This window comes from Vulpes lagopus, chromosome 1 (assembly GCF_018345385.1).
Source record: "Vulpes lagopus strain Blue_001 chromosome 1, ASM1834538v1, whole genome shotgun sequence".
In the NCBI taxonomy this organism is placed as follows: domain Eukaryota; kingdom Metazoa; phylum Chordata; class Mammalia; order Carnivora; family Canidae; genus Vulpes; species Vulpes lagopus.
Genome location: NC_054824.1, coordinates 69,749,891 through 69,773,792, shown reverse-complemented (window position 1 = coordinate 69,773,792; position 23,902 = coordinate 69,749,891). Strand labels below are relative to the sequence as shown.

General features: G+C 56.1%; 1 protein-coding gene across 9 annotated transcripts in view; it reads right to left on the bottom strand.

Annotated features, from left to right (window-relative positions):
- The window catches only part of GRM4 (glutamate metabotropic receptor 4), a 113,930-nt gene that overhangs the window by 52,310 nt on the left and 37,718 nt on the right, over nucleotides 1–23,902 (bottom strand). For all 9 annotated transcript variants that reach the window (XR_005990405.1, XR_005990404.1, XM_041772228.1 and 6 more), the window contains one exon: nucleotides 8,026–8,242. Coding sequence is in view for 7 of the 9 variants with exons in the window: in XM_041772228.1 (XP_041628162.1) it covers nucleotides 8,026–8,242 (217 nt within the window). In the remaining 2 variants the exon portion in view is untranslated. The remainder of the gene's footprint in view (nucleotides 1–8,025; nucleotides 8,243–23,902) is intronic.

The following is a 23,902-nucleotide window of genomic DNA, read 5'->3' as shown; positions in this document are numbered from 1 at the left end:
GGCCAGAGTGGCAGAGAAATCAGAGTGGACAGGCAAAGTCCCCAAGGCAGGCCAGGCAAGCTCGGGGTTATCTTCACAGCAATACGAAGATTGACCTGGCAATCACCGAGCAGTCACATTGATGCCAGCACCTTGCCAATCTCCAAGCACTGGCCAGGAGACTCAGCTGGCTCGTGGTAGGCCTCATGGGTTGGCAGGGGGTACCCATGCCAGGTCCACTTAATTTCCATCTATAGTAGAGTGACAGGCAGCAGACCAAGGCAGGGGAAGTCATGATGGGTCTCAAGTTCAATGAGTACTGACTACTAAGCTAGAATGGTGGGTACTGGCTGCAAGGTGGGGCCCACTTCCCTTCCGCATCCTTGGAAAATACATGGCTAGCGGGCAGGGCATACCGGGCCCCAGCTGCTGGGTCCCTGTACTGTGATTCCCGGAAGCAGCTGGGGGGAGAGTCCAGAGGTCTCCCCCTGAGAAGATGCTATAAGCTCATATATACCAAGCTAAAGCCAGCAGCAGGACCCCTCCCTGCTTCCAGCTCCCCAGCCCTTTGGCTAATGTCAACCACATTTCATCTGATTACATGCTCCAGGCTCTGTCCCTGTACAATTGGCCCAAATCATCCCTGAACCAAAAGACCAAACTCTGAAGTGCTACCATTTGATACCCATTTCTCTGGGTCTTCAGGGATGTCTTCTTTTCCAGCACTCCTCTGAGAGCCTTTGCTTATGGAGAAAAATGCCTGGGGCCCAGGGCCATGGACTGTGAGGACACAGCCTGTAGGGGGCAGAGTTAGACACTGGAAATGAACTGATTACAGATGAGGGAAGGAGGGCCCAGAAGGACAGTGATGGGCCCAAGGACACAGGGCTGGTCATCTGCTGGCCCACATGTCCATTCCATAAACATCTATTAAGCTCCTGCTGTGTGCAAGGGAGGGCAAGGAGCACAGAGCCAAGGAGCCCTTCCTTTCCCAGCCTCAAGAGGCCTAGAGTCAAATGGAAGAGGCCCAGGGAAAGTTCAGTAAGCACTGGGGTGGGTATGCTTGAGGCTTCCCAGGTGGTGAGCCCTGGGGACCATCATCTTCCCTCCTGTTGAGCATCTCTGCCTCCCAGGCAGGAAAGCAGATGACAGAAGCCCTCAGGGAGGCAGGGCCTTGGCCTGAGCCTTAAGGGCAGAGAGGACCCCCCAGGGCCCTGCGCAAATGAGACACAGAAGGTGGAGACGGTGTGTGCTAATACCATCCCTTGGGTAAGCACACATGACCCCAACTGCCAAAATTTTTTTAAATAGGATTGGCTTGAAAAAAACTCTGTTCAGCTCCATGTCACACTACTCCCCGTCCCATGGCCATGAGGACCAGGCCAAGCCCCTCAGCGGGGTCCCACTTGCCTGACTCACTCCTACCTCCAGCCTCTTACTCATGCTGTTCCCCCAGCTGGCATGCCCTTCCCCTCCTCTTCACTTGTCTAAGCTATGTCATTGGGCCGGATCCCCTGCAGCCCTGGAGTATATCCCTTACTTTACCAGATGCATGGTAAACTCTACTGAGCCCCTACTGCATGCAGGGCAGGGCATGAGGTCAGGTGGTACACTGCTCCCCTCACCCTACCCAGAGCCAGTAGGGCCCCTGGGACCTCTCCTCGCCTCACACAGGAGCTGCATACCTGGAGGGTGTGAAGCCTAGGCCAGTTGGGAAACTCAAGCAGGTCTGGAAAGCTCAGTGTCCTCCCCTTGCTGCCCTCCAGGAAGAAAAAAAAAAAAAAAACACCCCCAAGCCAGGCACTGTAGCAAGAAATGAGAGGAAGCAGGGCCCCTCATGGCAGCCTGGTGCAGCTGGCTGCAGAGCAGCCCCGAGCTCTCATATCCCTGTTTCTGCCTCCAGGAAAGGATTCTGTCCTCAGGGAGTCAGGAGAGGGTCACTGGCCAGGGAGCTTAGTGGGAAAGGAGCTGGGGTCTCAGGGACCCCGGACCTAAGCCCAGGTGCCTCTGCTCTGTCGACCTCAGTCTGCCCTTCTGCAGGTTGGGAGAACAACCTCAGGCCCCCTGGGAGAAGAGCTAAAGAAGGAAGCAGCTGGGGGTGGAGTCTGTGATCGATCAGTCACTCATTCCCCAGATATTTACTAGGCAGCTGCTATATGCTGGGGACTTGCTGGGGATGCAGCGGAGAGCAAAACGGGCAAAAAAAAAATCTCTGCCCTCGCAGACCATAAACAAATATAAATTGATTTGTCAAGTGCTATAAGAAAAACAGAGCCAGGAACGGAATGGAGAGCAATGGCCCAGGGGAGGGGCTATAATACTGTGGTCAGAAAGGCCTCTCTGAGGAGGGGACAGCTGGGAAGACACCTGAATGTGGTGAGGATGTGGGGATACGGACATTCACAGAAAGACGGCTCCAGGCAGAGGGGCCACCAGCGCAAGGCTCCTGAGGTGAGCTACTACCCAGTGTCAGAGGAGCAGGGAGGAGGCTGGTGTGGCTGCAGCAGAGATGGGAGGGAGGAGAAAAGGCCAGGGGCAACGGGAAGGGAAGCAGGCATTCGGTCCACTCTCAGAGGCTCTCTGGATCCTGGAGGCACCTCTCTGCTTTCCCAGATACATAAGCAGAGCTAGCACCCCCCCACCCCAGTGGCACAAACCTTTCCGGCTGGCCAACCTCTTCCCCATCCCCTTGGAGCCTCCAGGAGGCGAGTGTTCCCCTTACAGCCAGAGAAGCTGAGTCCAGAGATGTCACATACACAACAGGACGAGGAGGCGCCCCAGCCTTGAGCCTGGGCTGCCGCCCCGCCAGTCACTGCCCAAGCTGCTGCGCTGCTGACAGGGACCATCTAAATGCAAGCCTGACGCTCAGCAGTGGGAGCTGGAGCTGGAGGTCAGACCAGTAACAGCTTGACTCACCAGTGTCTCCGGAATATCAATAGGGGACACAGGGACACAGTGGGGAGATGAGGCTTTGGAACTCCTCACTGTGCAAGGGACAGGGCGTCCTCCAAGGAGCTGGCCTGATCCATCCACTCCCGCCCTCTCCTGCTGCACCGAGTGGCCACCTTGTTCCCACCTTAGAAGCCCATGCCTGGAGGCACCCAGGAGGCTGGAATTGTTCCCCAGAAAAGACCAGAACCAAACTCCCCAGGTAATCCCATGGAGACGCCCTTGTCAGGAGCTGACCTGTGTCCTTCCTGCCACATGCACTAGAGGTGGGGGGACCATCAGCTGGATTCAAATTCCACTCGTGCTATTCTTCCAGCTGTGTGACCTCAAGGAACTTACAACTTCTCTGATCCTCAGTTTTGCCATCCGTGTAATGGGGTTGTCTTGAGGGCTAAATGAATTAACATGTATGAAGTACACAAAAGGAGATCTGGTCCACAGAAGGGCTCCATCAATATTACCTACTACTACCATCCACTCTCCCGTCACCCACATAGGAGGCGCTAGGATGCTACTCCTGTTTGACCTTAAGCAGACCTTAACTGACCTTAACTTCTCTGAGCCTCCATTTTCCTCATTCGTGAAATGGAGCCCTACAGGAAATAAACCGGGGCTCACATAGGGCCCCATGGGCAAAGAAAGGTTGTGGGGGGTATAAGAATTTATACCCCAGGCCCCACCCCTGAGAGGGCCCAGGATGGTGGAGGGAAGCACCCAGGGCAGGGCCATGTCTCATGGGTACCACCCCCTCATGCCTGGGTGACTCAGTCGCATTATCTCCAGAGCCCAGGCGGAGCCTGCTCTGCATGCCTAATCTCAACATTGGTTTCACTCCTGCCTCTCTGCCTTCCCCTCAGCACAGGCTCCCCCTGGCAAGGAGGAGGGAGTCCCGGCGTCCAAAGACAACGGGGAAGAGCACCAGACACTGCACGTGAGCACGCACACAGGCCCACCAGTCACATGTCCAGAAAATCACAAATGTGCACCCCCACCACCACGTGTGTCCTGCCCTCACGGCTTCTGGAGCTCACCTGGCTGCTCTGTGGCTGCCAGACCAGCTGTCCCATAAGTACCAGCGGGCCTGGGCTCCTATCCTATGGCTTTGTCCCTAGCCTTGTCCCTGAACATGAACTACAGCTTCAGTTAGCGCCCAGCATGGTCCCCTCGGGCGTTCCAGCTCACCCGGGGCCTCCCCAGGAGTTGCTGGGCAATGGGGAGGCCAGTAGCCACCAGACCCCCCAATAATAACCCTCCGATATGTGTTCCTGGGCTCCCACATCTGTGGGCCAGAAGCATGTTCCACTCTGGTAGCAACCAAGTTTATCCTCATTTCACAGGTGAGAAACCCAAAACTGAGCAGCTGAGTGACTTTCCCGGGTTCTCACAGCCAATAGGTGGACAAGCCAGAGCCCAAATCTGCCTGCCAGAAGCTGCCCGCTAGCCACACGCTGCCGCCTCTGCTACGCGGGCCGTGGGGAGACAGGCAGCATAGTGTTGAAAGGCCTGGGGGGGGATCCCTGGGTGGCTTAGCGGTTGAGCGCTTTCCTTCGGCCCAGGGCATGATCCTAGAGTCCTGGGATTAAGTCCCGTATCGGGCTCCCTGCATGGAGCCTGCTTCTCCCTCTGCCTGTGTCTCTGCCTCTCTCTCTCTCTGTCTCTCTCTGTGTGTGTGTGTGTGTGTGTGTGTGTGTGTGTGTGTCTCATGAATAAATAAATAAAATCTTTTAAAAAAAAAGAAAAGAAAGAAAGGCCTGGGTGTGACAGCCACACTCCAAGGCCTGCTCCAACACCTCGCTGTGTGAGCCTGGGCAAGCCCCTCTGAGCCTCAGTTCCCCCATCTGTAAAATGGGAACAAAAAGACCAGCCCCCACAGGGTTGTCACCAGGATCCATGATGGTGCAGGGAGGGTGCCTGGCACAGGGCAGGGCTCAGTCAAGGGCCACAGGAAGGTCTGGGGGCTGAGCCACAAGACTGAATGATCAAAGTGGGGGCTGGGAAATGCAGGACCAGGGCTTCCTTTAAGCCCCAAGCCAAGGGCCCAATCCGTGCTGGGTGCAATGCAAGAGCTCCCCACACAGAGGACAGAGCTGGGTTTCAGTTCCTGGTCCTCCATATCCTGGTTACATGGTTGAGGAAATGACCTACTCTCTCTGGCCTTAGTTTCTTCTTTTATAAAATGGACACAACTGCACTCCCCTGCAAGACCCCAGGCCCACACAACAGGCACCCAGGACTTGCTGGCCAAGCTCTCCCCTCAGCTCTGATGTTTGTCCTCAGCCTAGCAAGTGCACCCTCCCCTCTACTCTGCTCCCTGGCACTCCTCTGAGCAACTCACAGATGATTTATACTTCAGAGAGTGAATCAATACAATATACGGCCAAAGACATCTTTAATCTTTCACAGGGATTAGGCTACAAGGTACAGTGGCCTCTTTCTACAGGCCGCTCAATTCTGATTTCAATTTGGCCAGCTGGAGCGCAGCTTTCTCTCTCCTTTTTCTTTTCACCACCTAAAGACGTTCCTCCAAATCAAGTTTCATTTTAGCAGGTGGGGTGGGGAGACCTAGCTGCCCATACCCGAGGGGAAGCCTAGCCAGGGCCCTGGGGCTGCAGGGGGACAGAAGGAGCTTTTAAGGACATGGAAGTTCAGGCCAGGTGGGAGGCCAGGCCCTCGGTGATGGGAGAGCACACAGAGGGCAGGGGTGTGGTGAGGGACACCTGTACCAGGCCAGGAGTGCCCCTGAGCTGCAGGCCCTGGCAGCACAGCTAGTTTTCTTATTTTTCTAGAATTCTTGGTTTTTAAACTTTTTTTAACAAGATATTTTTTGTGTGTGATTTTATTTATTTAATAGAGAGAGAGAGACAGAGATAGTGACAGAGAGCATTTAGCAAGGAGGAGAGGGAGAAGCAGTTCCCCGCTGGGCAGGTAGCCAGATGCGGGCTCGATCCCAGGACCCTGGGACAAAGGCAGATGCCCAACTGTTCCAGCCACCCAGGCGCCCCTTTTTAAAAATCTTGAGTAGGCTTTATATTTTCTAGCTACCAAATAAGATACTTGTGGAAAATTCAAACAGTAGTCTAAGTTTCAGCCAAAACACAAATACCTAGAGCTCATCCCAATCCCATGCTTCTCCCACTCTTAACACACCAGCAAGTGTCCCTCCAGGCTCTGTGTGTGTGTCTGTGTGTGTGTGTGTGTGTGTGACTGTCATCCCCCGATCCGTGGGAAAGGGGGGCAGAAGATGGAGCGATGAATACAAAAGCAGTTCTGACGTCTCATCCTGGAGCCACACAGCCTGGGTTCAAATCCCTTCTCCAACTCATACGTGGATGGCCTGATGCCGGTTTTCTTTCTCTCTATGCCTCACTTGCCTCACTTCCTCCCCTGTAAAATGGGGATATCCACTTCACAGGGTAGGGAGGATTCCCCAGGACCACAGGTGTGAAACAGGTGTTCAGCAGGGGCCAGGCATGTAGGGAGAGCTACGTAAGTGCTGGGAGTGGCTCCCAGGGCCCTATGGCTGGGTCTGAACACAACTGAAAACTAAAGCTCTAGACCTTCCATCCGTCCCTCTAGCACCTTTGTTCCCAAAGCCCGTAGAGGTTACACCATAAACAGGGAGGTGGTGGGCTTGTTTGGGAAAGGATTCCAGCCAACGGGCAGAGCAGGGGATGGGGCTAGCCCAGAGAGAGGCACCCACCTCCGAGCAAAGCAGCAAGGGACCTGTAGGCAGCCAGAGGGAGGGGGCTGTGGCACCAGGGTCTGACACTACTGGGGCGGGGGCGGGGGGGGCAGGGAGCCGCAGCCCGCCTGCTTTAGGTGGGAGTGGGACCCCTCCAGCCCGTGCTGCCCTCTGCCTGGCCAGCTGCCGGAGCGGGGAGTGGCCTGGAGCCGCGGCCATCGGTCAGCGCTGCCCCACTTCCGTCCTCTCCACCAGGTTGCAGGCACCCGAGCTGCTCTGGCTGTACAATTAAAGGGGCTTATCTGAGATTTATAGCAGGATTATGTCCGCAGGGTGTTACCAACACCAGCCTCTGGATACTCTGTGGTCCTTAGGAAAAGCAATTAGAGTCCTGAGGTTATTCGGGTATAAATATACAGATGCCATCCTCCAAGGTCGAGGGCGCCACAATGAGCTATTTAGAGATAGAGCCTTGGGAGAGGCCAGGGGCCCCTCTGCGAGGAGCTGCCAGGAGGGGAAGAGCCTGTCTGCCTCCCCCGCACACCCCACCCGTGTGCAATGAACCATCCCGCTTGGCAAGGCTCACCCAGACCCGGGTGGAGCCCCCAACCCAGGGCCTGACCACAGCGGCTGGATGCACACCACCACCACCACCACCACCACCACCACCATGGCCCCAGGCAGCCTGCCCTCCTCAGCACCATCAGAACTGAGCCTTGCAGTGCTGGGGGCTTCAGCCTTGCCTAGGTATTAACCCTTGTTATACCAGTCTCTTACCGCTTGCTGGTATCTAAAAGGGTTACCCCTGGAGCTTCTGAGGACAAGTAAGGGAATGGGGGGAGTTTAATGGGGGAAAGCTGGCTTGTGGTAAGGGTAGGGGGAGGCCTCCAGGAGAGCACATCACTTTCCCAGGTCCTCACATTCCCCCCATGGGCACCAACTTCCCTGAAGACACCAGGAACCAACACAGCCCTGCTGGCCCTGCCTCTCACTCCCACCACACAGCACAATCCTTCCAAGAACCTGCTGGTGGAGCCCCTGTCTCCCGGGTCCCTGAGACACCCCCCCCTCCCCGCCCCAGACAAAGCCACCTCCATCCCCACCCCTTCCCCTTCTCCATCTGCCTGAAAACAGCAGCTGTTCCACTGGATCCCATGCCAGGAAAATTGACACTCCCTCTGTCTGCCTGGCCACGCTGGCAAAAGTCATTCACATCCCCTCCTACCCCTGGGGGGTTACCCAGCCAGCTGGGGAGGCCACGGACTGCTCCCCAGGGCTCAGGGGGCTGAGGTCCCTGAGGGGAATGGCCCAGGGCGGGCAGGGCCCATGGCAGGACCCAGAGAGCGGCTCTTGGGCAGTGCCTGGCCACCAGGCCCTGACACCCGCCACCCCCTCTGGGCCCAAGCACGACTCACCATCCTCCCGGGACTTCTGGATGAAGGCCTCCACACCACTCTCACCATAGCTGCCTTCCGAGGCCAGCGTGGACACGTAGTTCCACTTGAGGGCACGGACGATGTCCACCATGGCCTGGGCCTGGTACGTGTCCGACGGGACCACACGGGAGAAGAAGTCGTAGCGGCTGTTGTCACTCAGGTCGGGGGCTGTGGAGGCGTAGCTGATCTGGGGGATCTGGGGGCGAGACGGGCCGCTGATGGGGCGGCTGGCACCCCCACCACGCCAGCCAACACCACACCACCACTCCACACCGACCTCCTTCCCATCCCCAGAGCCACAGGAGGTTGGGGGGAGACCCCTGACGCGGACTGGATGGGTCCTAGCCCACTTGACAGAGGAGGAAACTGAGGCCCAGAGAGTGTGAGCACCTGGTTGGGTGGCTGTCCCCTGGCTCCAGACCAGGGTCCCAATGCCTCCCACCTCCTCCTGGTCCCCCGCAGTCCTCCCCATGTCCTCCGCATTCCCGACAGGAATCAGACTGGCATCAGGGTGAGAAGTAACTGGTGCACCAGCATCAAACCCTCCTCTTCCAGAAAAGTGTTCCAACCAGCCTCACTGGGTCCTGTGAGGTCCTCACCACACACGCACATATGCATATGTGCACACACAGACGCACACACACACACCAGAATCATAGAGGATTACACGTGTAAACACACACCAGAGCCTCTGGGTGCCTCCATTTACACAAAGAACTGGAAGATCCCAGGAGCAGATGTCCCCAAATGGACACCACAGCGCAGCCCAAGGATGGGGTGGGGCTGAGGGTGTCAAGATAGATCCCTAGAGGTCATTTGGCCCATGACCTTCCCCCAGGCAGCGCCTCCTGTCACCACGCAGTGGACCCTGTCCCCACAGCTCCTTCGTGCTGCCCAGCTCAGAGGAGACAGAACCCAGGTCCCTGCTCTCCCACAGCCCTGCCCACCCCGTGGATGGACTCGCAGGAAGACAGAGTGTGTGGGGACCCCGGGAGGTCCCTCCCTCTGCAGCCTGCAACACAGGCCCCAGACAGGCCTCCGTGGCAGACTCCAGCCCCCTGCCTCCCGCCCCAGCTCTCCCAGCCACAGAGCACCTTTCTGCCCCCGCAGACCTCACCGAGGCCCTCTCGACACAAAGGTGAGCTGCAGAGCCCTTAAACCCTTAAGCTGACCCTCTTCCTGTGGTCGATATCCAACCATTCCCGAAGGACAAACACCTCTCAGCCAGTCTGTGGCACCCTCAGTTGAGGGTGGGAAATGTTGCAGGGGGTGAGAGGATTTGGGGTGCACCCTGGACAAGTGGCTGCCCACCTGGCCTATGCCTATGATGTCCCTACCCCCAGGGACAGCAGGGTCCGCCTTCCACTAAGGACACCCATTGGGACAAGGACACGGCTCGGCCCCCCATGAAGCCCCCTAGATGGGTTCCAGTGAGCCCCTCATTGAACTCACTCACAAGAAAGGTAAGGATGGGGTAGGAAGGACTGGTTTTCCAGATCTGGGGAGCCAACTAAATGTAACCCCAGGCCGTCTCACGTAGTTCTTGTGGTCCTTCTAGGATGCCATGAAACCACTGTGACGCTGTTTGTAATAGCAAACCTTTGGAAATAATCCGGTAAAAGAAGCCAGGGCCCCACAAGAAGTACTAATCGGCCGTGAAAAAGAACCCGGCAGCTTTCCATGCTTTCCATGCGCTGCTCTGGATAGCTCTCCAAGACCTGCAGCAGGAACCGAGCACCCAGACACAGCTCTGTGTGTGAGCGGCACCCTGCTTGTCATGTGCGGGGGGGCGGCACAGATTCTCACTCTCTGACACAACAGGGAACCAGGTGGCTGGGAGGCAGGGTTGATGGGAGACCTTTCCCCTGATACCCTTTGTATATTTTGCATGTAGAATCACGCTAAAATCTTCCCTCTCCTACCTGTGTCGACAGCCTCCAGAAACTAGCCAGTCCTCTCTGCCTTGGAGAGCACTGAGCATGAACACAGCACCCTCTAGAAGTGGCCTCTGGTTGGAGAGTTGATGGTTAATTTTAGGAGTGTCGTTACTTTTAGGGTTGTAGGGGTTGGTTGGTGTTTAAGGGGCTACTATTCAGAGCAGCGTCTCAGCCTTGGCATTGTTAACATTTTGGGGGTGTAATTCTTTGTTGGGAGGCTGTTCTGGGCACTGAAGGATGTTTAGCAGCATCCCCATCCCCTACCCACTAGATGCCAGTGGCATACCCCTCCCCCAAACTGTGGCAACCAAAAATGTCTCTAGACATTGCCAAGGGTCCCCCAGGGTGCAGAACCAGTGCAGAACCCCTCCCCCAAGTGGGGACCTACTGTTTTAGAGACCTGTACAGAAACATTGAGGGATGTGATGATACGATGAGGTCGCGGGTTTGCTTCAAAAGAACCACAGTGGGAGCACATGGAAGAAAGAATAATAGCTAAGAGCAGACAACTCAGTCCCACGTACATGGGGGCTCACCATGCCGTTTGCTTCGTATGTGTCTGAAGTATCCATATTTAACAAATTTTTTTAATGTTCTATTTATTTATCTTTACAAAGAGCACGAGAACTTGCACAAACAAGGGGAGGGACAGAGGGAGAGGGAGAAGCAGGCTCCTACCCAGCAGGGAGCCCGAGGCGGGGCTCGACCCCAGGACCCTGGGATCATGACCTGAACTGAAGGCAGACCCTTAACCAACTAAGCCACCCAGGTGCCCCTGTACTTAACAAGTTTTTAAGAATAAGACAAAATAAAACAGACGGCACTCCAGGGTCATCCCTCTGAACAGGGGAGCCCCGAATTTGGAGCCAGAGCAGGTGGTGGAGATCGTGAGGCCAGGGCCTGCCCTACCAGCCTGCCTTCCCAGCAGGTCCCTGAGAGAAGATGGATGTTTGTCAGCTTCCCTCTGCGCCTGGCCCTCAGCAAGGAGCGCTATTCACACACCCAGGAACCCACTCTCTTCCTAATTAGAAAAAGCTGGTCTCCTACTTCTGATGTTTTCTCCCAACCCGGCACTGAAGTCAAAAGGGACTGTGTACAGCAGAGGGGTGGGAAGCCCAGGGAGGTCTCGGGGCCTCTCACACAGGGGCCTTCTCACTCTTCATCCCTCACTCCTCCCTCCAAGCCACCTCCCACCACTGCAGTGCAGGACTCAGCATGGGCTGGGACGGCAGATGGACAGATGGATGTCCGGACATCAGGACCCAGGCCCTCCCCGCACTGCAGGCCTCCATTCCCACAAAGTGGGGAGCCCCAAGCATGGGGTTCCTGCAGGGCAAGTCTGTCAGCCTGCAGGGGTGCCCGGCCTCAGATTTCAGGAGCCCAGGAGGGGCCCCTGCTCTGCTGCCAACAATTCCTGAGACCCGGGAACAGGGACCCAGCCCCTGCTGGTTTAGAGGGAGGAGCGAGCCTCCAGAGCAGAGTCAGGGAAACAAGCCAGCATCCCTGCCTCCTCTCCCCCCCACCCCCCTCACAGGCTCCTCCCCAGCTCCAGGCCCTCCCAAGCTTCCTAGCACGCTGGTTTTGAGTAGAGCTTTGGGAGCTCAAGGGCTCAGGTTCAAACCCCAGCTCAGCCCCCCACCAGTCGGGAAGCCTCCAGCAAGTTACTTCACCCCTCCAGACCTCAGTTTTCTCAGCTGCAAAATGGGAATAATTATAATCCCCGCCTGGTATGGTTGTAAGGGTCACATGAGGGAATTTCCATGAACTGCTGGCCAGCAGTAAGCACTCGAAAGGTTAGCTCTGAGGCAAGCTACAGTTCCTCCTGCTACACCCCCCTCAGCCTCTGGTCCCTGTGCCAGCTCTCTCCCAGCTACAGCTGTGCTCCTAGGGGTGAGGCACCTCCTCCTAGAATGCTGATGAACTGGCCGGCCCTCCAAGGGCCTCCCTCCTGGGCCCATCCAGGCCTGCAGTGGGTGGGGAAGGGCAGGGGCCCCCCTGGAATGCCCTGGACGGGGTGCCTGGGACAGCCTGGACTCACAGGGCTCTGAGGTCTCCTCAGCTGTGTCTTCGCAGCCCCGCTGGAGCAGGAGGGGCGCCTGATTAACATTCTTCTCAGAGAAGTCTTCTCCTCTGACAACAGCAGCATGGCAGAGGAGGGGGCAGCCACAGCCATGCCAGTGCCAGCACAAGTGTCAGCTGGAACCCAGATTCCAACGGTGCCTAACCAACCACAGCTGGCCCACTCGCAGTCCACCTGCCTGGCTTCCTCTGCCTACAGAGCCCGTATCACCTCTTCCAGGCAGCCCTCCCTGCCTTCCAGAGAGCCTGCTCAGACCTCCCACAGCACCAAGTGGAGGTCCTCTAGGGGCACCAGGCCTGTCCCCCTGGTGTGAGGCCACCTAGACTACTTGCCAACTCAGCAGGCATTCTAAGGTGCCCTCGACATGCTGGGCAAGGCCACTTGTGGAGATTCAGAGAAAAGTGGACTATTCCCAACACCCACTGCATCCCCCGAAAGGGGCAGGTGGGCCACCCCAGAATGACACACAGTGTGTCTGGAGCTGGCACCCAGCAGAACTTCCCACCCAAGGATGAGTGACTGAGGGGAGAGATGGAGGAAGTGAAGAAATCCCCCTTTCTCTCCACCCCCCTCCACGTGCTCACATTTGTGCTCACGCAGTCTCTCTCTCTCTCTCTCAGGTTTCTGGAGTGACAAGGAGGTCCATGCCACGTGGGGAAAGACAAAAGCTGCTTCCGGGCTTGAGCAACAATGAAGATGAATGCCAAGTGCATCAGATGGGGGCGGGGGGCAGGGCGTGTGCGCACACGCGCATGTGCATACACGTGCTGGAGCGTGTGCCCTAAACACATGAGCGCAGGGCACGTTCATTCATTTATTCCTCCTACCAATAGTTGCTGAGTATGGACAGCCTGCCAGGCATAGTTCTGAGTGCTGGCGACAGACGGGTGGACACTCTGACCTCGTGCAGCTCCCAATCTACACGGAGGCAGGCCATGGAGGGGTGATCCCAAGCTGTCATATGGGATGAAGGATCCAGGAGAGAAAGGAAGGAAGAGCAGAGCAGGGGACGTTAGAGGGGTTGGGGGAAGTCTCTCTGACCAGGCAACATCTGAGTCAAGACCTTAAGGAGGTGAAGGAAGGAGCCATGTGGGTATTTGAAGGAGGGCATTTCAGGCAGAGGGAACAGCCTATGTGTGCATGTGTAAGTATGTTACATGCATGTGTGTCCAGGCACACACACATGTGTTTAGAGCCTGAATTTATTTTCAGGCTGTCCCAGGCCTGGCCAGCATCAAGAAACCTCTGAGAGTGGCTGCTCCCTGTCCCATACCATCCAGAGGAGTTTGGCCACCTGCCCAGCACCTCAGAGCCTCCCAGAGCATGGTCCCCTGGAAGCTGATACTTCATTCAAGTCTGTATAGAGCACTCAGGGATGAAATTCTACCCTGACCTCCACGAAGCCTGCAGCACCCCGAGCCAAGAAGCTGGGTGTCCATGACCATCACATGGACACCTCAGGGCCACCCCACAGTAACACCAACCCTCTTCCTGTGAGCTTTAGTGTTTAAAAGCACCTCCCCTTCTGCCTCTTCCCTAATGCTTTGCACAGCACATAAGCTTCCAGCACACCCTGGAGCCATCCTTCCTGGACTGTGCAGTGACCCAGCCTTGTCATCCAGCTTTGTGACCTTAGGCAAACGAGCAACCTCTCTGGGCCTCAATTTCCTCCCCTATAAAGAAGCCACAGTAACAACAGAGAGGACTGCACTAGCCTGGTACATGCAAAGTGCTCAAAACACATAGGCCCTCAGCAAATGCCAGCTATTTGCATGAGAGGAGGAGGTGAGGCTAGGACCATTGTGCCCATTTTGCAGATGAGAAAACAGAGGCTCAAAGAGATGAAAGTATCCTCTGAGTATCACAGCCAGAAACAAGGCACTTCTGCCTCCCTGCTCACCATCCCCAAATCCCTGGCCTAGGGCCCTGCCCAGCCCCTTCCAGCTGACTCTGCTCCTTCCACTCCACCCTGAGACCAGGCTGGGCAGCCACAGATGAAAGCTGGACCGTGCCCCCACCTGTGGCCACCAGCCCCAGCCAGGGCCCTCGTGGACCTCGGGACCCCACCTGGCCGGCTGCGGCCCCTCTCACCTGAGCAGCAGGGAGGCCCTGCATTGGGCTGGGCAGACCCTAGGCCGGCTGCCTGCTCCTTGCTCTTCTGATCCTGGCTGCTCAAGGCCTCAACTGCCCGGCCCTCAGCATCAGCCATTTCCCCGCCGGATGAAAGGCAGCCAGGCTTTTAGGTACATGAAAGCAGCACAGGCAGGGACGTGTAGTTCAGAGAACCGGTCAGAGGAAAGAAGGCCTGGCCTGCACTGGGTCAGGGCTGAGAGACACCATCCCCCACCTCAGCACCCCCCACCCACCTGAGCCACACACAGTCTCCCAAGGGGCATCTGCTGCAGACGCACAGCACCCAGAGGAGCAAGAGGTGTTGCCAGCCACCTCTCCTCCCTCTACGGGGCCTCAGGAGGAAGTGTGTCTCCCTCCGAGCTGGGCACACGGTAGGCACTTCACACGCTCTAGTGGGGCACCAAGCACCTCCTCTTAGCCGGGTGCTGAGGACCAGCCTGGTGGGGGGCAGTAAAGGTGGTCCTCAGAGGGACATGCTGCCTCCAGGCTAACACGCCAGGTTTGGGGCAACGAGGGATTCACTGGGGGCCTCGCAGAGGAGCTGTGTGAGAGAAAAGGTGGACAGTATGGGACAAGGGCTTGGACGGGCCGAGGAGGTGCACAGAGGGGAACACAAGGTCAAGGGGGTTCAAAGCAGCTAGGCAGGGCCGTCACAGTGAGAGACCAGAGGTATGGGTGAGGGGTTCAGGAAGACATAAGAGGAGCGGGGGCAGGGGGGAAGGACCAGCACATGGAGGGGGTATGGATGGCCCCCCCGGCCTCAGCCCTGAGGTGGCCTACTTCTAACAAGGACCCCAGAGTATAAGAGCAAAAGAGTGACCCTATAGCTTAGGGCCCCCCTCAAAAAAAAACAGAGGAGCAGACTTCCAAGGCCTGGGAAGTGGGCAGGGGCAGGACAGGGCACCCTGGGCATGAGACTGAGGTGGCATCTGGGTCGTCTTTGGAAGGATTAGGATAGACCCAGGTAGGCCTGTCCCATAAGCCAAAGGCCTTCCCCTGTACTCAGTAGGTCACTTGGGGGCTGCTGGCCACTTCCCCTCAGAACCTCTGGGAATTTGGGTCAAGCTGGCCTGCACCACTCACTTCAGGATGGCCTCATCAATCAGACCTCATTACCCTGCTCTGCAGACACAGACCCGCGACCAACTCCCAGCCCCAGGTGTCCAGCCACTCGGGGGCCTGGCCATGCACCCCACCGGGCCCTGAGCCAGCCTGTGCCTCAGTGCTGCCAGTCACTCAGCCCCTGCTGGGGGCTGCGCCCACAGTCTCCAGTCTCGGTGTCCATCTCTGCTCCCCAGGGCACTCGGCCTCCCTGGCCCTGCCACCCCCCAGGCCTGGAGACTGGGTGGCCCTGGCCCTACTCTACCTTTACACAGACCCCCTTCCTCTCACACCATGCCCCATAGTGTCTCCTCACTGCCACTAAGCAGTGGACATCAGACTCTCCCAGACGACGAATGCTATCTTAAAAGACAATCAACTTTGCCCATGGGACCCCTGTGTTTCCTCTGCCACAGCTGCTCTCGGGGCCACCAGCCTTCCCCTCCCACACTCTCCAGGCCTACCCGCACTCCTCAGAAACTGTTCATTCGTTCATTCATTCACCCACCCAATAAAGGTTTACCCAGCACTCACTGTGTGTCTCGCCCACTCTTCGGCACAGGGGTGAGCACCCAGAGACATCCCTGCTTTCATGGAACAGACATTCTAGCGAGAGGGATAACCAGTAACAGACGAACACACACACAGTTAACGTTGTCCTCAGAGCTGCTGGAGGCATCTCCAGCTCTCGGCCTTCCCGCCGCATGGTAAAATTCGACTCCCTGACCCTTATGGTTGGCTGGGGCCGTGGGCCACATTCTGGCTAATGAGGCGCAAGTAGAAAATGCCATTCCTTCGGAGCCAGAGCATTTCACTGCAGTTGTGAGACCCTACAGGGTCCACGTTCCCTCTGCTACCAAGACCAGCCTGGGTCCCTGGGGAGACGGGGCGGAGCACTCAGCCAACCCACACAGAGCTAGTAAGCAGCTAGTTCATGCATTTTAAGCCACAGAGCCTGAAGGGTGGTTTGTTCTTTCAGCACAGCCTCACTGATGCTGACAACAGTGGCAGGAGCAGGTGCTCTGGCTTCGGGACAGCCAGGCACGAGTCTTCTTTATCACCACCTCACGAGCCTGGGCATGTCAAGTTCCCATTCGGTACATGCTGGCTTGGGCTGAACTGAATTACATTCACATTCACACACACACACACACACTCGCAATCATCATCACCATGAAAACTAGCACTTAGGAGCACCTGGGGGGATCAGTCAGTTTAGCATCTGCCTTCAGCTCAGGTCATGAACTGGGGTCCTGGGATCGAGCCTCAGATCGGGAATCCCTGCTCAGCGGGGAGCCTGCTTCTCCCTCTCCCTCTGCCCCTCACCTCGCTCATGCTCTCTCTCAAATAAATAAATAAAATCTTAAAAAAAAAAAAAAGGAAAGAAAAGAAACTAGCTTTTATTGAGACTTTACTATGTGCCAGGACCTGTCCTCAGTGGTTACAAATGCCTTCACATCTTTGATCTTTTGAAAAGCATATGAAGTAGACCCTTTTATTGTTCCCATTTCCCCAAAACTGAGGTACAAAGAGATTAAAAACTTCTCTAAGGTCACACAGTTAGCAAGTGGCTGAGGCAGGATTTGGACCCAGAGGGACAAGTTCCAGAGCCCAGTCCACTGTCATGTGAAACCCCAGCCTCCCCCTTGTACCAGTTGGCCCAGACATACGTGTGCGTGCACACACGTGCACACAGAGTCTGAGGGCGTGGCTGACAGCCTCCAGGGACCCGGAGGGCTGCCCACACCCTCTGCGGGGCAGGGTCCTCAGGGCAGCAGACGAGGAAGCCACCCCTGCTCGCCCTCCATGCCAGTCCCTACCTCTCCTCCTGGCTGTCACACTCTCGGCTGAAGTGGCCCATCTGTCTCCAGCATAAAGGATCAAGCAGAGGTGAGGCTGGGGCCCCAGAGGGTTGTATAAATGGCTCTGCTTTGAGCAACAGCTAATTTCTAAACACAATTATTAATTTCATGCTTATCATATGCAAACCTCTGTCTCCCAGACGAGATGAAATTGATTTAATTAGAAATTCCATCATCAAGCCTTTCGGATCCAAGCTTTTAATTAGGATCACCATCCCACCCAAGGCTGCCAGAAAGTGTGCCCTGGCCCTTGCTTCTCTTCCTGAGGCCCCAGGCACAGCCAGGATGTGTGAGCCACTCCGCTGTCAGCAGGGCCCCACCGGCCAGGTCAGCACCCATGACCTATGTCCCACCCCAAATGGGAGACATGGCTCCACAGTCACCAGCAGCCTCTTTCCAAATGGCATCATAATGGGGGAAACAGCTTGGAGAGAACACGTATCATCTTGCAACAAGAAGGACTGGGATGGGGGATCCCTGGGTGGCGCAGCGGTTTGGCGCCTGCCTTTGGCCCGGGGCGCGATCCTGGAGACCCGGGATCGAGTCCCACATCGGGCTCCCAGTGCATGGAGCCTGCTTCTCCCTCTGCCTGTGTCTCTGCCTCTCTCTCTTTCTCTCTCTGTAACTATCATAAATAAATAAATTAAAAAAAAAAAAAAAGAAGGACTGGGGTGTTTAAGGTGAGCAGGAGACAGGAGATGAACAGACCTCCACTCTTCATGCAAAATTCACATACGCCTCCCTTTGGAGCACCTGCCAGGTGCTAATAAAATGCCTTTAACAGCTTAGCTCAGGGCAGTCAGTCAAAATTATCAACAGCACTTGGCGTTTTATCAAAGCATTTCCAGCACATGACCTCTGACCTCATCCCACCTTGGCCTAGCTTGTGTTCTCAGGGCCCTAGTCACACACATCTCCTTGCTGAACCCTGAACATACTGGGCACGCTCTGCCTCAGGGCCTCTGTGCTGGCTGTTCCTCTGCCTCAGTGCTCTTTTCCCAGGCACAAATGTGGCTCGCTCCTTCCTTCACATCCTTCACTTGGAGAGACTGCTCACATGTCACCTTCCTGGGAAAGCCTTTCCCAACCTCCCCACTTAGTACCCATGCTGCTTCCAGACCCTGCACCCTGCTGTCACTGCCCTTGCTTGGATTTTCCCCCATAATAACGACCGCTTTCCAGCACGCTCAACCTTTACTTACTTTTCACTTAACATCCACCTCCTCCTGCCACATGAGCTCCACAGATCTGGGGACCTTCCTTTGATTCCCCACGGGGTGCCTGGCGCAGCACTTGGCACAGGGCAGGTGCCCCAAACTCAAAGGGGCCCCTTCATTCCTGCCACGTAAGTGGCCCGAGGACAAGCTCACGATCTCACAGACGCCTTAGACAGGTGAGGAGACCCAACCTCACAGCCCTGGGGCCTTGCCCAGGTCACAGAGCTGGCCAGGGGCTGAGTTCCAATTCTCCCATGCTCCGATGCTTGACCTAGACAAGCAGGCCACTCTGCACACACAGATGCTGCTCTAAGGTCTCCATTCTCCCTCCCCAGAGCTCAGCAGGGGAGTCCCTCACTTCCTGGGGCCTGCCATGCCCAATTCCCACCCCCCCCCTCAGCCCCCTGATTCCCAGCAACACCCTAGAAGGCAATCATTGTGGGGCCATCCCACACCCACCACTGTCTCCCCCTCCCTGGAGCCCACCCGGACTCTTATCAGGACAGCAAGCGGACACTTGGATTAATTTCCAGAATGGTTCTGAATTATGCTTTCCAGGAGAGAACCCAACAGATGCAGGCAACAGGCCTTTGAACAAATATTTCCCCAGAAAGTGCTTTATTCAGTCCCTTGTCTCACCCCTTTAAACATTATATGTTTTCTTAGGAGCCCAGGAAAAAGGGGGCTCAATAAGGCAAGGAGGCTGGAGAAGAAGAGGGCATGGGGGTAGGGTGGTGGGGGGCCTGGGAGGGGAGCTGACAAAGAAGCTGTTCAGATGCAGGGGTGGAGGACCTGCGTAGATAAGAGCACAGGCGGGGAAGCAGGCGGTGCGAGGGCAAGAGCAAACAAGATCCTCAAATCAGCACTTGTCCTATTTCATAAGCAAAATGTAGATCAATAAATTACACTCACTTTTACAGGTTTTACATGCTGACTCCATAACCTTGTCAAGAGTGATACTTACGGGGGGAGACTAGGGGGCGGAGGAGCCCAGAGACCTAGACAGGAAGGGCCAGGGACCTGGTGGAGCCCCTGGGGCCACAGGACCTGCACCCCTTTTTCCAAGAAGGGCTCAAATCCCAAGTTCGCAGAGGCAAGGAAACAGGCTGCCACACCCTCAGCCCACTGCCTCGCTTGGTAACCGTGGGCAAGTCACCACCCCTGTGAGCCTCTATCTTCTCATCTGTCAAATAGCCCCAGCAGTGAGAGCCTGGGCTCTGTAAGCCTTACTGTGAGGCTCCTATGGAAGGAGGGATGTTAAGTCTTAGAAAGACAGCAGCAGACTAAGACGCTAGAATCATGGTACCTCTTGCACACACGCATGCTGGCTACAGTCAGCCTATACAGACTCTCCTTTTGTTGATTCTCACCACAGCCCCGAGACAGGGAGCCGTAGCCACATTTATATGAGGCTCAGAGGGCTGAGGGGCATGCCCAGGATCACCCAGACCCATCTGATGGCAAAGCTGGGGTTTCTCTGTGCCACAGCACTGCCCAGAAGCCAGGGAGCTGGGCAGCACTGGGCCACACCCACGTGTCCAAGGGGGCTCCTCAGACAAGCCCAGGGTGGCCGCAGCTGGCACCTGTAATGGGCTCAGCAGGGACTGGGCATGGAGGGTGGCAGGCAGCAGGCAAGAGGCTGCTCAGTGTTGGTGGTGGTCATAACAGGCCTGATAGCTGTGCCTTCATGAGCACCTACTCCACGCAGAGCAGGTCATGGAGATTATCTCATTTAATCCTCACACAATAACCCCATGAAGTGAATGCTATTTATTACCTTCGCTGTTCAGAAGAGTAAACAGAGGCCCAGGAAAACACAGAAATAAAACTAGAGCACATGGCAAATCAGGACCTGAACCCAAGGTCTGACTCCAGCCCCTGAGAGCTCACAAGTGGCCACACCGGGCAGGCCCGCCACGTTCATTGCCAGGTCCTGCCCTTTATCCACACCATCCCCACACGGGGGCGAGGGGCGGCAGCCGGGATGGGGAGTCCAGGGTCATGCTCCAGGTCTCTCCCCAGCACATCCTGTGAGCACAATGCTTTGCATCTCTGAGCCTCAGTTTCCACATCTGTTCAAGGGGACGGTTAACGACCCCTACCCACTGGACTTATAAGGTTGGGACAGAGGGAGGGGCCTCCACAACATAAGAGTGACATCTGCCCACAGCCACCAGCCCTGGGAGGTGGAGGCGAGGCCAGGACAGCGTCAGCCACTGCGGCGTGCCTAAGGCTCCAGGAATTAGCCCTGCGCCCCACCACCCCACTCCTGCACACTGAGCACCAGCCGTGGGGCACAGCCCGGCTAAGGGAAAATTACCCACGGCGTCTGCCCCAGTGTTCTCCCAAGTTAATGCGCTGTGCCGTGGGTAATATACGGCTCTGTATTAATATAATATGATATAATGGGATGTATTAACATTATTGAATACATGAGCCGATAAAAGTCACATCACCGTCACTCCGTGTAATTTATATCACAGCCTGGGCCAGAGCCAGGCTGGCGGGGCCGGGGAGGCCCCACTGAAGCTCTGGGGCTCCTGCTGGGGGAAGGGCCTGAACCCTGGGTGGGGGAGTGGAGCCAAGACCAGAGAGAAAGGGATGTGCCACCAAGCAGGCAAGGCCAGGTGATCCCCGGGCCAGGGTGCCAGGCTATGGTCTGGGGACTCTTGACCTGAGCCCTCTGGCCAGTCCTCAAGCACTTGACCCCACAGCAACATCTGACCCGGCAGTCCCTCCACTTGGCTGCCTGGATCCTTGCTCCCCTGGGGCCCTCCTTCCTCTAAGACAGCACCTCCTCAGCCTCCTTCGCTGGTCCTGAAGGCCAGCAACCCCAGGACTCAGTCCTCCATTTCCTCCCTCTCCACTCATTCCCAGGCCACCTATAGCCTGATGACCCACCCCCAAACTCCAGGCTCCCACCCACTGCTTGCTCCTCTTGGCTGTCTACTGGAACCCCCAGATCCCCCCAAAGGCCTTCCTAGCCAGGATCAGACACATCCTTGATTCCTCTCTCTCATGACCCAAACCTGATTTATCAGGAAATACTTTTGGCTCTATGAGGAAAATAAATCCAAAATCCAACCACAGCTCAACCATGCTGCCACTACCGCCCTGGGCCATGGCTCCAGCATCTCTGGCCTGGACTGACCCAGCAGCCCCCTTTCCTGGTCCCCCACGTCCCATACTTACCACCCATCTCATCACCCATTCCTTGGCTAGCACCCATTTAAAATTCAAGTTAGGGGGCACCTGGGTGGCTCAGTCGGTTGAACATCTTTCTTTGGCTCAGGTTATGATCCCGGGGTCCTGGGATCAAGCCCTGCATCAGGCTCCTCTGCTCAGTGGGGACCTCCTTCTCCCTCTCCCTCTGCCTGCCACTCTGCTGGCTTGTGCTCTCTTGCTCTCTCTCTCTCAAATAAATAAATACATAAAATCTTTAAAAACAAAACAAAACTCAAGTTAGATCATGTCCCTCCTCTCTTCAAGAGTCTCCCATCTTGGGCAGCCCGGGTGGCTTAGCGGTTTAGCGCCACCTTCGGCCCAGGATGTGATCCTGGAGGCCTGGGATATAATCCCACATCAGGCTCCCTGCATGAAGCCTACTTCTCCCTCTGCCTGTGTCTCTGCCTCTCTCTCTGTGTCTCTCATGAATAAATAAATAAAATCTTTAAAAAAAAAAAAAAAAGAGTCTCCCATCGTAGCCAGAGTTTACCAGGCCCAAGGAAATCTGCCCCCTTAGCCTCCTGACCTCACCACCCACCCCTCTCTACCTCACTTGCTCTGCTCCAGCCACTCGGGCTTCATGCTGTTCTTCCCAACACACCAGGCAGGAGCTTGCCTCAGAACCTTGGCACTGGCTATGCACTCATCACTGCCTGTTGATACTATACATTCCATTCATGTGTCCTCTTGACCATCTGTCTCCCCAGCACTGCCTCCAGTGGGGCCCAGGGTGAGCAGGCTGCTGAGCACCCAGCCTGCAGGTGGTACTACCACCCTCCTAGGGCTTCTCTGATCCCTGGCTGCCCTCACTGCTGTCCTCAGGCACCAGCAGCCCCTTACTCTGAACCATCATCTTCAGCACCATCAAGAAGGGGACCCACATGTGACATACTCCAGGTGGTGTCCCACCCCAGGGGTCCTTCTTGGGGGACATTTGTTGTGGAAGTCCCATCTCAGCCTACAAAATGAAGGCTTCTGGTCCCTGGCAAAGGTAGAGGTTGTATGGGCTTCCCACCACATCATGCACTCATTCAAAATATGTTTACCAAGCACTCACTAGTGTCCAGCACTGTGATAAGCACCAGGGATGCCAAAGTGGGCAAAAGCAGACAAATATCTGTTCTCATGGAGCTGAGTCTGGTGGAAGAAATGGTCCATAACCAGATATGCACACCAACACATACATAATCACAACCTCTGAGATATGCTGGGGGGAAGAGGCAAGGTGCCTGTGAGAGCCTGGAATCAGGGCCTGGATCTGGTCAGGGGAGCCAAGGAGGCTTCCTGAGGAGAGATAGGAATCTGACATCCAAAGGATGGACAGGAAATACCCAGGTGAAGAGGGAAGGAAAGCATTCTGTGCAAAGGCCCTGTGGCCAAGAGCCCATGGCAGTTTCAAGGAAAAGCAAGACCACAAAGAAAATGGGAGAATAGAGCATGAGATGCACCTGTAGAGAAAACAGATGTGGGGACAAGGTGGGGACAAGATGGGGACCAAGAACAGCAGTGGGAAGGCCACCACACTGGTCCAGGTGCGAGGTGAGAGCAGCTGGGCCAGGGGGTATCCGTGGAGACAGAAGTATGCCCTCCCCACAAGCTCTCCAGCTCCCAAGTATCTCCCTCCTTGTGACACTTAGTGAGCTCTTCACTAAACTCCAAGTTCACCAAAAACCAGAGGAAGGGCCTGGAGCTAAAGACTGGCAAACGGGGTCTCCGGGTGCCTGCCTCTCCTCAGACCCAAGCCCATTCCTCCAAGATAAGCAGGCTCCCCAGGGGTTCTCCAGCTGCCCCAGTGACACAGGCAGAGTGAGGAGGCGGCCAGGGTGTAGACACAAAGCAGGAAAGGGCCACCCTTTACCTCTCACTTCCACTGCCGTCACCCCCTACCTACAGCTCTGTGAGCTTGCCACAATGGAAAGAACCTGAATTCATCAGCCACCAACTCACTGCATGGCCTCGAGCTAGATGCTCCTCCATCTGTGCTCCAGGTTTCTCATCTAAGAATCATAACAACTACAGTAATAACTTACACGTATTGAGCACTTACTATATGCCAGACTCTGTTCTCAGGGTTAATTTCTTTACTCCTCCCTAGAATTCTGTCACAGAGATACTAGCATTCAGCCCACTTCACAGGTGAGGGAACTGAGGTACAGAGAAGTTAAATTACTTGCCCAAAGACATGCATCTGGTAGGTGGCCAAGCAGGGACTTGCGCTCTTGCAGCCAGGCTGTCCTGCCTCCCCACCGAGATAAAGACCGGATGGAATCCCCTCTAGGACCCTCCAAACTCTGCTGTGGC